At 42.3% G+C, this 14252-nt stretch overlaps 1 protein-coding gene across 1 annotated transcript; it reads left to right on the forward strand.

Annotated features, from left to right (window-relative positions):
• Positions 1-1259: 1259 nt before the first annotated feature.
• Positions 1260-14019, forward strand: LOC124003009 (RNA-binding protein 5-like). The gene is made up of 25 exons (XM_046310919.1): positions 1260-1555; positions 1896-1952; positions 4601-4769; positions 4933-5085; positions 5275-5344; positions 6612-6685; positions 7657-7740; positions 7916-7976; positions 8157-8228; positions 8316-8476; positions 8583-8680; positions 8832-8919; positions 9026-9094; positions 9245-9320; positions 9439-9542; positions 9668-9803; positions 9907-9998; positions 11190-11390; positions 11494-11646; positions 11981-12061; positions 12276-12470; positions 12714-12788; positions 12903-13006; positions 13172-13301; positions 13531-14019. The coding sequence occupies exons 2-25, from the start codon at positions 1936-1938 to the stop codon at positions 13654-13656; spliced, it is 2589 nt and encodes an 862-aa protein (XP_046166875.1). The 5' UTR covers positions 1260-1555; positions 1896-1935; the 3' UTR covers positions 13657-14019.
• Positions 14020-14252: the final 233 nt, after the last annotated feature.

Genomic DNA, 14252 nt, shown 5'->3' on the forward strand with positions numbered 1-14252 from the left:
TTTATTGCCCTGGCCACATCTGCAGTCCTCGTGCCTCCTTGCAGCATGCCTAAGGCACGTTCACGCAGATGAGCAGGAACCCTGGGCATCTTTCTTTTGGTGGTTTTCAGTCAGTAGAAAGGCCTCTTTAGTGTCCTAAGTTTTCATAACTGTGACCTTAATTGCCCATCTGTTGTTGGTGTCTTAACGACCGTTCCACAGGTGCATGTTCATTGTTTATGGTTAATTGAACAAACATGGGAAACCCTTTACAATGAAGATCTGTGAAGTTATCTGGATTTTTACAAATGATCTTTGAAAGACAGGGTCCTGAAAAATTGACATTTCATTTTTTGATGAGTTTAAGATTGTGTATAGGCTTGTCTCCCATATGACTCTTCTCTTTGTGCCATACTGGGTTCGATTGCCTTCTGTTTTTTTCAGTATTTATTTTTCTGTATATGTTGTATGTGTATATACACTGTATGTATATTATTTTACTGCTCCAGGGATATAATTATTGTTTGGATAACCTTATTTACTAGTGTATTGATTTTTACCTTACATTTTCACTCTTTATGTGATGCGCAATGCAGAGAATACCGTAAGAATAATTATAATTTCATTACCATCGTGAATTATTGTAATGTTTGTGTCAATTAATCCCAAAAGTAATGGGTTGCCAATTGGCGATTTGACACGGAAATAACATTTAATTCATAAACTTCTCAATCTCTCCTTTCCTGACAGGCATCCCCTCCTCCCAATATCAGTCAATCATAATCACCTTCATTGTGCATCGTTGTAAACATTAGATTAATTACCGTTTGTGTTTCCCTCTTATCACTCGCATGTTTATCCTTGCCCTAGTCTAGTGGCTTTATAAATGCATTTGATTTGACAGGCGTAGGGTTCCATCATAGGGAACATACTCGAGTTCCCAGTGCACATTTTTTTCACGATGCGAGATTTTATAAATTAAACAAATTAGAATAGTAGTTCATCTCTATAGCCGGATAAACTAAAATAGATTAATAACACACACGTATGTCTACTTCACTAACGTTAGCTAGCTATCTAACGCGTTAGTCAACGCAAAGGCGTTAGTTAGCTAGTTTACTAATGACCTAGATTAATATCTCTCCTTGATTAAATTCGAACTCTACATTCTGTCCAGACGCTTTATACTTTTTGTTTACAACAAATGTGTTCCTTTTCTCCTGTTTATAAATATGATACTATTACTGATTTCAGGCAACGCAAACTCTAGCTACATCGGCGCGAGTCGAGCAGATGGTACTATGACGTCACCATGACAAATTCGACATCCTTTCTAGCCATGACCGAATGAACGTAGTAGGTTAGGATAATTCGTTTAGATGAGGAAAAGGATTTTTGACAAACTGTATCCCATCTAACCATTACCCATTCCTTTGGATTTACAACAGTAGCTAGCTTGCTAACGTTAGCTGTATGCTGGCACAAAACTAAAGAAGGAATCAGAGGGAAATACATTTTTATTTGTAATGTTATAAAACAGGCCACGAAAGCCAGGCCTTGATACTTTATTTAACTGGTAAGTATTCAATTTACCATTTTTACATTGCTATCAACTGCTGGCAAATCTGTTCTAACAAGATAATCCTTGACTGTTCAATCATCTCACCTAGCTAACGTTATTTTTAATCTGTGTACTTGGCAAAGACCTAGCTAGCTAAAATAGCAGTTAGTTCGGTAAGTACTAGCCGAGACTTGTGTCGCTTGCTACATCCTTAGCTAGCTAGATAGCCAAGTTAGCCAGCTAGTAGCTAGCATTGTTTTTAAGCAATAACGTTTAAGTAAATTAGTGTTTAATTATTTGTTGGCATTTCAACAAGGTTAGTAATTGATGCAACATTCATTTTGCATCCCTACAGTTCATTTGTAAGCCCGGCTGTTGCTGTTCAGCAGTGAAACATGGGGGCTGACAAGAGGTGAGAATTTCTCCGACCTTTATGCCTAACTCAGGAGTAAAGATTGCCAGAAGATACCGACACTACCATTACGTTTGTTTACACTGAGCTGCAATGGGGTCGAAACGCAGTCATAGTTACATTAAGGCACAGTGCGAGATATGGATCGAAAACGTACCTCAATGCCGGGATTAGATATGATACTGTACTCGGTTGTACCTTTATCCACACTGCTCCAATGAGAAGATTGAAATACTGCCAGTTTTAACTGTACAATTAGGAGTACTGTGGCATGTCCCGTCCCTGCATTGAGGTACATTTTCCGACCCATATCTCACGGCGACTTCATGGTTTCTTAATGTAATTATAGCGCATGGTTACATGCACACAATCATGTGATTATTGTGGATAGTCAGGTTAATACACTGAACTGCAACATGTAAAGTGTTGGTTTCATGAGCTGAAATAAAATATCCCATTTCTCCTTTGCCAAGATTATCTATCCACCGGACAGGTGTGCCATATCAAGAAGCTGATTAAACAACATGATCATTACACAGGTGTGCCTTGTGCTGGGGACAATAAAAGGCCACTCTAAAATGTGCAGTTTTGTCACACAACACTATTCCACAACACAGTGCCACCGATATCTCAAGTTTTGAGGGCGCATGCAATTGGCATGCTGACTGCAGGAATTTCCACCAAAGCTGTTGTCAGAGAATTTAATGTTAATTTCTCTACCATAAGTTGCCTCCAACGTTGTTTCGGAGAATTTGGCAGTATGTCCAACCGGCCTCACAACCCGCAGACCACGTCTATGGCATAGTGTGGGCGAGCGGTTTGCTGATGTTAACGATGTTAACGGAGTGCCCCGTGGTGGTGGGGTTATGGTATGGGCAGGCGGGTGGGCATAGGCTACGGACAGCAAACACAATTGCATTTTATCAATGGCAATTTGAATGTACAGAAATACTGTACTTTTTTAAAGTTATCTTTGACCAACTGATTCATATCTCTATTTTGTCATGTACAATTCATAGATTAGGACCTAATGAACTTATTTATATTGACTGATTTCTTCATATGAACTGTAGCATGTTGCATTTATATTTTTGTTCAGTATATCATTTGTCATTTAAAACATTTACATACAGTGCCAGAAGAACAAATTTCCCCAATAATCCTGTTTACATGGACACATCTGAAGTCAGGCTACTGATGGGACTTTTGATAAATGCAGAAAATCCGCAAACAAAATAAATGTTCTACTATGGTGACTGTTATTTTTGCAAAGACAATTTGATTCTGAGTTCGGACATATAAAGTTTGTATGTGTAAACTATATATAAGATGCATATTTAACTCTCGCATAAGAGTGAGGCTTGCGCTACCCGGTGCTGGCACGTGCTTAGATCAAATACACTGCTTGAACACCGATTTAAGGTGTTTACATTTCCTAATCATTTGAAAGATTGCTCAGAAAACCAGGTGTTTTAATCAGCGTATGCTTACTTCGATTATGATCTTACGCCGATTTAAGATAAACAAAGTACGGTGTTTACGTGAGTAATGCCATACTCTGTAGTGTGCATGTAAATGTGCGCTATGATTGTGTTCCGACCCCAGTGCAGCTCAGTGTAAACAAGTGTATAGGTAGGGTTGTTATCTCTGAATGCAATGCACTCTTCTGACAAACATGGTATTTTCTAGGAATGCCCCATTCATAGATGTATAATAATTGTACAATCTAAACCGCTGTGAAATATCTTTAAAATAACCAAAAATATTGTATTTTCAGTTGGTGTACAAAACCGAAAGTAAAAGATGCAAAAACTAAACATAAGAACCAGAAGCATAGAAATAGCGCTCACAGAACATATCTATCGCTTCTTAGACTTGCTTTCAATGAGAATGACATATCTATAACTCATTGTGAATTTGGTCGGGTCGCCCTAAATGTTACATATTGCAGCTTTAAGAGGCCTGACGCTAGTTCTGTACATTAAAATGCATCGCTTGCAGTATGGTTTTGGAAACATAAGGAAAGTATCTTTCATATCAGCAAGAAATCAAAGGTTAAATTGCCACATACATTTTATAGGGTGAGGGTTCCCACACGGCCATATTTCCATGTTACAGGGCTTGTAAACGGACGGAAGACAGAGGCGCACCTGTGCTAATTAGCTATCTGCGTCTACGAACACCTGTGTTGTCACTGGAAAAATAGTGTCTGCAATTGCATTAAAACAGTGAACAGTAAGTGAATATTTAGCATTTGTCAAATTATTTTGATATGAAAGTACAGGGCTTTTTGTTGCTAGAACCGTACTGCAATTGAGAATCGATTCACGTTTAGTTGGAGTATTTGGCTGTTTTGGCTTCCAGAGCCAATCCACCTCTAAACAGAACATGTAAGGTCCTTGGACTATAAGGAGTAACGTTTGGCTCCTTTAGTCCATTATTGAGCTAGGAATGTTACATGGGGGCGGCAGGGTAGCCTAGTGGTTAGAGCGTTGGACTAGTAACCGAAAGGTTGCGAGTTCGAATCCCCGAGCTGACAAGGTACAAATCTGTCGTTCTGCCCCTGAACAGGGGGCCGTTCCTAGATATATGTGTATTAGCTGATTATGTCATGTGAATAATGTTCCCTTGTGTGCTTATGTTCTGAGGTTTGGCCGAAGTGAGCGTAGTGGGAGGTATGCGTCAGACCGGGGGCGAGATGATCCAGAGTGGCGTGAAAGACGGGACAGAGAGCAAGATAGGGATTATGACCAGCGCTGGAGTGATGAGAGACACACTGACCGTTTTGATGAGCGCAGAGACCGAGACGGCCCTGAGGTGAGACTCGAGGAGTCAAGTTACGGTCATGGGGATCTCATTGACCTTGGACATGCATTCATCAAAAACATGTTCGGTACTGGGCTGTTTGCCATGAAGAGCTGTTGTTCTCAGATGTAATGTTGCTTGCCCTCTTCAGTTAACAAATGTTTTCTTCTTGCAGAGAAGGCGAAAGCGCCACAACAGTGACAGGTCTGAAGATGGCTATCAGTCTGATGGCGATTATCAAGAGCAGGATTATAAGATGGAACTGGGGCAGGAGGAGAGCAAGACCATCATGCTCCGGGGCCTGTCCCTCTATGTCACAGAGGAAGCTGTAGGTCCTCTTTATTCCTAACCGACTTTGATATAACTACTGATAATATGCTTCACAGAGCTGCCGTATAGAGGCTAGCATGCCATATGCAGTATTGATGTGTATAATAGGAAACATACATTGTGGATTGTGACCTCTCTTGAATATAGTGAACCGTGGCCCACTGAATGTTCCCCTCCTGTGTTTCAGATCCAGGCTGCTCTTGAGCAGCTGCAGGGACCCCAGCCTGTGGACATCCGGCTGATGAAGAAGAGGACAGGTGAGAGTTGTTGTCTGGAGCCTCAGGTTGATTTGGCTCCACACACACTACCACGCCACCTTGCCTCCTATATCAATCATATTTGCCATAGCAAAGGAACCTTCACCACACCTACACCAGTGGGTCTTTTCTTTTGTGGATTGTTTTTATTTGTAGATGAGATTGAGACCATAAGGGTATCCTTCGAAGCAAGCTAGATGTACTCAGGGTTTTTCTAAAGCTGACCAGCCTCAGTTTGCTTCACATTCCAGCTCAGTCGTCGTCCATACTACGACAGTGGATATTGCTTGTCCGTCTGACGCTAACTCTAGCAGGCTTGTAACTGTGTGTGCATGTCGCACATGGCTACAAACTTTTCATTGAGACAATGCTGAAACATCAATCCATGGGTGAGTCAGTGCCACATTTTCATTTGTGCCGAACTCAAAATGAAAGAAAAGTTATCTTGCAAATTCAGCAGGCTATGGTGTGAAATATACTTTTAGAAGTGCCATCTTTATTTTATTACTTATTATTAATGCTGTCTTTGGTGTGCTTGTCAATGCACAAGCACCCTTTTTCCTCACTCATATCGATAATTTTTATTTATTAAGTCATACAAATGTTTTACATTGCATGAAGTTTAAAATGCATTCTGTCATAAAAAAAAGTGTAATGTGATATTTTAACACAAAAAAAAATGGATTAATAAAATATTGACTCCGTCGTCTTCCTAATGAAGGGGATGATGAATCAATCTTTGCAAGAGGGAATCTGATTTCACTGGTCCTCAACTCTCTGCTCTGTCATTTCATTCAGGGTAAGTGGAGTTAGCCCTGAGTTAGCCTGCCCTGGAGCAGGTTAGTTCTGAAGGATTCGTTGCCATAGTAATTTACCTGGCTAAAAGGTGAGCCATTTTCGTGTGACTGGTTATCCCAAGTTGAACTCTGAGTTGACCAAAGTTACCTCGCTAACTCCTCAAATGTGCTTCGTAGGATACCCCTTTGGTAAGTGGGTGTACTTGTCTCTTTTTTTTTCTCTTTTATTTTTAAACACTTCACATTTTATCGTATCATCTTTGCGTGGCAATCAGTCAAGTGTGGTCCAAGCACTGTCATCTGAAGGCTTTCATGCTATGGCAAAGGTTACCCCTCCCCTACCCTCTTCAAAGTAAATCCCACTGTTTCACTTGTAATGGGTTGTGAAGCAGACTGTGACAGAGTTTGAATGTTGTGCCAAAGCACTCTGACTAACACAACTCCCGTCTATATTTGAATGCTGTCTCTAGGTATAAGCAGAGGTTTCGCCTTCGTGGAGTTTTATCACTTGCAAGATGCTACCCGATGGATGGAGACCAATCAGGTTGCTTCAACAATCGCCAAGTCTAGATTTTGTCTTGGAGATCAGAGCCCAAAATAACAAACAGATGTCTTGAGAGACTGACCTTTGAGAAATGTGCTGTATAAGTGACCATTTGCTGAGAGCTGAGGGTCCTACATAGACAAAGGACAGTGCCAATGCTTTTGTTATATGAATCTGATTTGTTTCTTTAAGTTGTCTTTATAATATCATGAACTAGATGGATTATTCTAACATAGATTCTAGTTTAAACAGGTTAGACAGAAAAAAAATGGTCTATACAATAAAAATGTGCAAGATTAGCATTGGACCCTCTGAAGCTCACCATACAAAGTGTCAACTTATACATTTTTAACATTTGGAATGAAGACTGGATTTAAGCAATCAAAAGAGGAGGTAGCTCATTTTGTGTGTGCTGTTGTGTAGCTAAATAAGTGTATATTTTAAGAAAATAAGGATTTTACTTTGAGAGTTTAGGCGCTCTTTGGTTCTGGGTGTCTCACATAACCATGTTTTGATATGGCTGCCCCAAGGGCAGGGTTCCACATAGCACACTTTGCTCCAGCTCAGTCTCTTGGCCCATTACACATCCTCCACCTTTCAAACCGAAGACGAGGGAATGGGCCAAGGACGGGCTGGTAGCACTCCGGTCCGACACACTGCTAGAATCCTACCCAGCACATGCACTCCCCTTTCTCTATCTATCTCTCTCTCTCTAGCTCTCTATCTCTACCTCCCCTTGTAGCTATCTCATAGCTCTCTCTCTCTCTGTGTCTCTCTCTTTCTCTGTGTCTCTGTCTGATCTACTCACCCCTGTGTTCTCTGAGGGGTTGTACCTAAGCGAGTGTGAACCTAGCAACTCTTTCCCTTCCCGGCTGTGCTCGCTCATGGGGTGTGATAGTATGAGAATCTCACCTGACTGTGTGGCTAGGAGTTGAGGAAGCAAAAATAACTGGTGGCTTTTGATCTTACAGAATAAGCTGATGATCCAGGGAAAGTGTGTAGCTATGCACTACAGCAACCGGAGACACACATTTGAAAACTGGCTCTGCAATGCTGTAAGTATCCCCTCTTCTCCACCTCCATGTTTCCTACTCCACAGACCAAATCCCTTCTCTGTTTTGTGTTGCCAAATGGTTTCACTCATAGTTTCCATCAATGTTTCTAGATACACTATTTTGTCGTTAAAGTTTAATTAAACTGAGTGAAAACAATGTAACCGGTTGCTTGCAGTGCGGTCTGTACAATTTCCGGAAGAGACTGAGGTGCTTCAGATGTGGAGCAGTCAAAGTAGGTAAGTAGCCCGGTGTTCATACTTGCATCCCCAATGTAGATGGCTCAGCAAAAGAGACCAGTGATTATCAAGTATCACATTCTAGACCCTTGATGTGAAAGTCCAGTGGCCGATCCCAGGTGATATCATAGTTGCTGGGTGGGCCTTGATAGAACTACTTTGCTATTGTGTTTTAAACAGAGGGGTCAGAGTCTGCTGGCCCCAGTGACTGGAACTTAGAGCCTAAGCAAGCTGGAGACTACTGTGGTGACAGTGAGTACCATCTTCTAACCATTCTGTGTGCCTTTGTGTGTGGCTATTGATAGGAAGAGTAGGAACATTCTCTTATTTTCTTGACAGCGATCATCTTGAGAAACATCGCTCCCCTCTCCAGCATTGAGGCCATCATGACGACCCTGGCTCCCTACGCCATCCTGTCTCCGGGCAACATCCGTCTGATCAAGGACAAACAGACAGGACAGAACAGAGGCTTCGCCTTTGTACAGCTCTCCTCTCCACTGGTATGCGTGTTGTCATCAGAATGATGCACATTGTCATTGTAATATGATTGGCTAAGTTAGGTCTCATGTTGACAGTATGTCTGCAATCCCTATTATTCCTGTGTAGGAGGCTTCCCAGCTCCTGACAATCCTCCAGGGCCTGCAGCCCCCTCTGAAGCTGGATGGGAAGACTATTGGGGTGGATTACGCGAAGAGTGCCAGGAAGTGAGTCATGACTCTGTCTCCCTTTATCAAACAATACACCACATACTCACTCCATACACAGCTATATGAAAGCACCATAGGAACAAGAAGATTAAACATGCATCCTCCCACACCAAAATCCAGATCTAATTTCTTTGTGTTTCCCCGACAGAGACCTGCTGATGCCAGATGGAAACAGAGTCAGTGCCTTCTCCGTTGCCAGCACAGCCATTGCTGCTGCTCAGTGGTCCTCCAGCCAGGTATCACTATGACTACTCCCTCTGCACCTCATGTCACTTTATCTAAATCATGTAGTTGTGGTCCCACCACTCTGTTCTCATGCCTTGGTCTCTTTCCGTCTTTCAGCCAAAGCAGGCCCTGGGTGCTACCACAGACTATGGTTCCCTGCAGGAGGGCTGTGCACAGCACACACAGGTCAGTACTCTTTGGAGGCCAACTCAACTCATCGTTCCACACCAAGTGGGGGATGCTCTTTAAACCTGAAGCTGTGCATCAATGACAGATGGCCAGTAAATTGAAATGTAAAGGTAGTTTTAAGCAACATGTATAATATTTGTCTTTCAGTATGGGCAGGATTATCTGTCGTGGCCTCAGCAGCCTGCTGTGTTGGATCCTGCTCCTGGAGACGGAATATTAGGAGGTGAGAATCCAAATAGACCGACGTCTACTTCACAGTGCGTCTTAACACTACAACTAGTGACTCAGACTGTCTGGTTTATGTTATGACTTTAATCATGGTTCGTGTATTTTAATGGCAGCTGCACCAGGAGTGAAGGCCCTGGTCCCTACAGCAGCAGGTGTGGTTGTTTCCCAGACCACACAGATCTACCAACATCACCTCCTCAGCCAGCCTACCATACAGGTAGCGCTTAAGGGCTCACATCAATATTTATGATGCTTGTTACACACATGCTGCTCAATCGGGTGTTGTCAATACGGATGAGTGCAGCAGTTGAACATGTGGTGCTGTTGTTTTCCCACCCACAGGCGCACCAACTAGTTGGGCAGATTGATGTGCCACCACAGGCTACCAGTTCCAGAGTTGCCACCTCTTCACTGAGAACAGCAGCAGCTGCTTTGGCAGCCTCCCCTGGAGCTGCCACTTTCTCTGACAGCACATCTGGTAAGAAGGGATTTCCATTCTTTATTTAGTTTGAACGTCATTGTCATAGATCGAATACCTGAAGGTCATTCAATACAATGTATCTGCTGTTTCTTTTAACCAGTTGTTCCTGACACCTCTGCTTACCAATATGATGAGTCATCTGGGTACTACTACGATCCACAGACTGGTCTGTACTACGACCCTAACAGCCAGGTATGTATAGTACCTTCGGAAAGTATTCATATCTTTTGACTTATTCCACATTTTGTGTTACAGCCTGAATTCAAAATGGATTAAAAAATATATACAAATGCTCAACCATCAACAAACAATACCCCATAATGTCCAAGTGAAAACAACATGATTTTAGAAAGGTTTTCAAATATATTGAAAATTAAATACAGAAAGTATTCACACCCTGAGGCAATACATGTTAGAATCACCTTTGGCAGCGATTACAGCTGAGTCTTTCTGGGTAAGTCTCAAAGAGCTTTGCGCACCTGGATTTGCACATGATTATTTTTACAATTCTTCAAGCTTTGCCAAGTTGGTTGTTGATCATTGCTAGACAGCCATTTCAAGACTTGCTAAAGATTTTCAAGACGATTTTAAGTCAAATTGTAACTAGGCCACTCAGGAACATTCAATGTTGTCTTGGTAAGCAACTCCAGCGTAGATTTGGCCTTGTGTTTTAGTTTATTGTCCTGCTGAAAGGTAAATTCATCTTCCTGTGTCTGTTGGAAAGCAGTCTGAACCAGGTTTTCCTCTAGGATGGTGCTTAGCTCTGTTCCGTTTCTTTTTACCCCCCCCCAAAAAAACTCCCTAGTCCTTGCAGATGACAAGCATACCAATAACATGATGCAGCCACCACCATGCTTGAAAATATGACTGGTTGTACTCAGTATTGAATTTTTTGCAGTTTTACTTAAGTGCCTTATCACAGCCATTTAACTCTAACTTTTTTAAAGTCACCATTGGCCTCATGGTGAAATCCCTGGGATGGTTTCTTTACTCTCAGGCAACTGACTTAAGAAGGACTTCTGTATCTTTGTAGTGATGGGTGTATTTATAGTGTAATAAAAAAATATAATTATAGTGTAATTAATCATTTCACCATGCTCGAAAGGACATTCAATGTCTGCTTTTTTAAACGTTTAGCCATCTACCAATAGGTGCCCTGAACTTATTTAGGCTTGCCATAATAAAGGGGTTGAATACTTATTGACTGAAGACAGCTTTTCATTTCTTTTGAATTTGTAAACATTTCTGAAAACTTAATTCCACTTTGAATACTTTCTGAAGACAGTGTAACTACTCTCTCACCCCATATAGACTTCCTCCTTATCAGGGAAATGATCATGATTGATGTGTTTATATTATTATGTATTTTAAATCTCTGTGTAGTACTACTTCAACTCCCAGACCCAGCAGTACCTGTACTGGAACAGTGAGACACAGACCTACATCCCTGCACCAGCAGCAGCAGAAACAACAGCAGCAGCAGCAGACTCAAGCTCCGAACAGGCTTCTGCCTCCTCAACAGCCTCATCCAGCACAGAGTCCAAGGAGAAGAAGGACAAGCCCAAAAGCAAGTCTGCCCAGCAGGTAACAGGCAGACAAGCACCTCTTGCAAGCATGGGAAGTCTCATACTGAAGCACTAATACATGTTGTGAGATATGTTAGGAACTCTGTTGTCTCCCATTTCAGATAGCCAAAGACATGGAGCGATGGGCCAAGAGCCTAAACAAGCAGAAGGAGAGCATCAAGAGCAGCTTGCAGGGCCTGGGGCAGGGCAGGGATGAGGACCGGAGAGAGGCTGCCGCTGCCGATGCAGGCTTCTCTACCCTTTTTGAGAAAAAGGTAGTCATGATTATAACCCTCTGAGTCAATATACTGTAGCTGGCTCTTAAATCATGTCACAGCTGTGGTACTGAGATACTTATCTCAATTAAAGGATTATGAACTGTTTGGTGTCATGTCAATGGGTGGCAGGTAGCCTAGCGGTTAGAGTGTAGGGCCAGTAACCCGAAAGGTCGCTGATTCGAATCCCTGAGCCGACAAGGTGAAAATCTTTCAGTGCCTTTGAGCAAGGAACTTAACCCTAATTACTCCTGTAAATCACTCGGAATAAGAGTGTCTGCTAAATGACTAAAATGTAAATGCAAGTGTCTGATTTTGTATTTTGCTCCTCCAGCATGGTGCAGGGTTTGAGACCCAGCCGTTGGTGATGAATGAGCTGCCGAAGAATGGAGAACCGGAAACCCCAGTAGCCAAGGTAAGGATGTAGCTGAGATGGCACTGTGAAACACTACTGTTAGACTACAGAGAAAGACAATAGCAGCTTGGATTATTAGTGGTTTTGGGCCATCTGGTGGTGAGATGTGAAATCACTTTGTATCTATCCCTATTGGAAAGCCCAGTCCTCAGTCCTCCAGTGGCTTGTGGGGCATGGTTCTCACTTCATAGTTAAAGGTTTGTGTATGTTGCAGAGTGGCCTGGTGGCAGCCTACATTGGTGGGGACAGTGACTCAGAGGAGGCAGCCAACCCAGAGAGTGGAGGTGTGGGTGATGAGGGGTCAGACAAGCTGACAGACTGGAAGAAGATGGCCTGCTTGCTCTGTCTCAGGCAGTTCCCCGGCAAAGACGCCTTGCTGCGTCACCAGCAGCTCTCAGACCTGCACAAGGTAGGATGGCAAGCAGCAGAATGGCACTTTAATCTCTGAGTCAGGGTGGAGGGAAATATTTTGGGATATTTTTGGCCCTGCCATCTGCTGAGGGTGTGCAGTTGCCTTTTAGCATAAGCAAGGTGAGAACACACATTCTTTTGAACTGTCATACCAAGACTAGTCGTGGCATTTAAATGTGTGAATTGCATAGTTCCCGGAGAGTATTAACCCCTTCTTTTTTTTGTTGCTTTATTGTCTTAGCAAAACTTGGAAATTCACAGAAGATCCAAACTATCTGAGGCCCAGCTGGAAGAGTTGGAGAGAAAAGAGATGGAGGTAGGCTTTACTCTTTGAAGATATTTGACATTCACAGGAACATTTTTAGAAAGCCGATATCTTCAATGACACCAATGATTATAATTTGTGTTATGTTGACCTGATTCTGTGTAGCTGAAGTACAGAGACAGAGCTGCTGAAAGAAGGGATAAGTATGGTGTTCCCGAACCACCAGCACCCAAGAAGAAGAAATTCTATCAGCCTCCTGCCCCCACAGTGTAAGGGCTTCAACCAATCCTATCTCAAAAGCAGGGGGTCTCACGTTACGAGAATTTTATTGTCCAACTATATCCTTGATCAATTCAAGTAACCAGAAATAAATGAATTACATTTTATTAATACTGTTTGATTAATTCACCTCTCATCAACCACCTGACACACAGGAATTACGAGCAGCCCACCAAAGACGGTCTGACCAGTGACAACATTGGGAACAAGATGCTGCAGGCCATGGGCTGGCAGGAGGGCAAGGGCCTGGGCCGCAACCAGCAGGGCATCACTGCACCCATCTCTGTGAGTTATGCAGCCAAAATGAGAAATTAGAGGCCTTTTTCATCTGCAGTAAGTTAGTGCTTAAATGGCCTGTAGTCTCTTATCACTGGGCTATTTTCTGACAGGTCAGGTTGGTGCATGGCAGTGTGTTGAGTTTGTATATGTTTGGCCAATTAGCAGGTGTACCTAAGGGGGTACCTGAGCCCAATCTGTCTGTTTTGATAAGCATCTTCTTGCCATCTCTCCACAGGCCTCATTACGAACCAAGGGCACAGGCCTGGGCATCAAGGGAAGCAACTACGAACTCTCCGCATCAGACACCTACAAGGACGCCGTGCGCAAAGCCATGTTTGCACGCTTCACTGAGATTGAGTGAACAAATACTACAGCCATCCACTCCATCCTCAATCCCTGTTACCTGCCTATTATCCTCACCACTGTGAAAATGACAAGAACAAGAGGAACAATGTGTTATTTATGAACTCTGTGGCCTTGTACAACAGCTATAAATAATGAAGATATTGGGCATTTCACAGGCCAAGCTAGTTCTTCTATTTAATGTATATTTTTATTTAGTAAAAAAAAAAAAAGCTTTATTTTTGCCTTTTTCTTCCATATAAAATGCTATCAATAGCATTCTGTACAGTTTGTAATTTTGTATGGAATACAAATGTGGCTGTGCTAAGCTCCTCTGTGGTTGTTTGAGAGAGAGATCAGAATTAAACTTGACTTTTGTGTTTATGTGCCTCCATCTGCTTTTTCACATTTTAGAATACTTTTTTAATTACATGTACAAGGATTCACAGAATCAGATCATGTGCTTCAAGTTACAGTATTGTTGCCATAGTCTCAATACTTTGCATATGTGCTGAAGTTTTCAATTGTTTACTCAGTGTAGCCACAGAGGCACTTTGATTTGATAAGGAAGTTTTTGTTTTTAGGAGTATTGTGATGAGGGCTGCCCCTCCCCAC

Source organism: Oncorhynchus gorbuscha, linkage group LG18, assembly GCF_021184085.1.
Source record: "Oncorhynchus gorbuscha isolate QuinsamMale2020 ecotype Even-year linkage group LG18, OgorEven_v1.0, whole genome shotgun sequence".
NCBI classification, from domain to species: Eukaryota; Metazoa; Chordata; class Actinopteri; order Salmoniformes; family Salmonidae; genus Oncorhynchus; species Oncorhynchus gorbuscha.

What these genes read in the sequence shown, in the direction of transcription:
- LOC124003009 (XM_046310919.1), top strand. An exon ending in GCTGTGCACAGCACACACAG is followed by an intron (nt 9,095 to 9,244) that starts GTCAGTACTCTT and finishes TTTGTCTTTCAG; the next exon opens with TATGGGCAGGATTATCTGTC. An exon ending in TCAGCCAGCCTACCATACAG is followed by an intron (nt 9,543 to 9,667) that starts GTAGCGCTTAAG and finishes TCCCACCCACAG; the next exon opens with GCGCACCAACTAGTTGGGCA.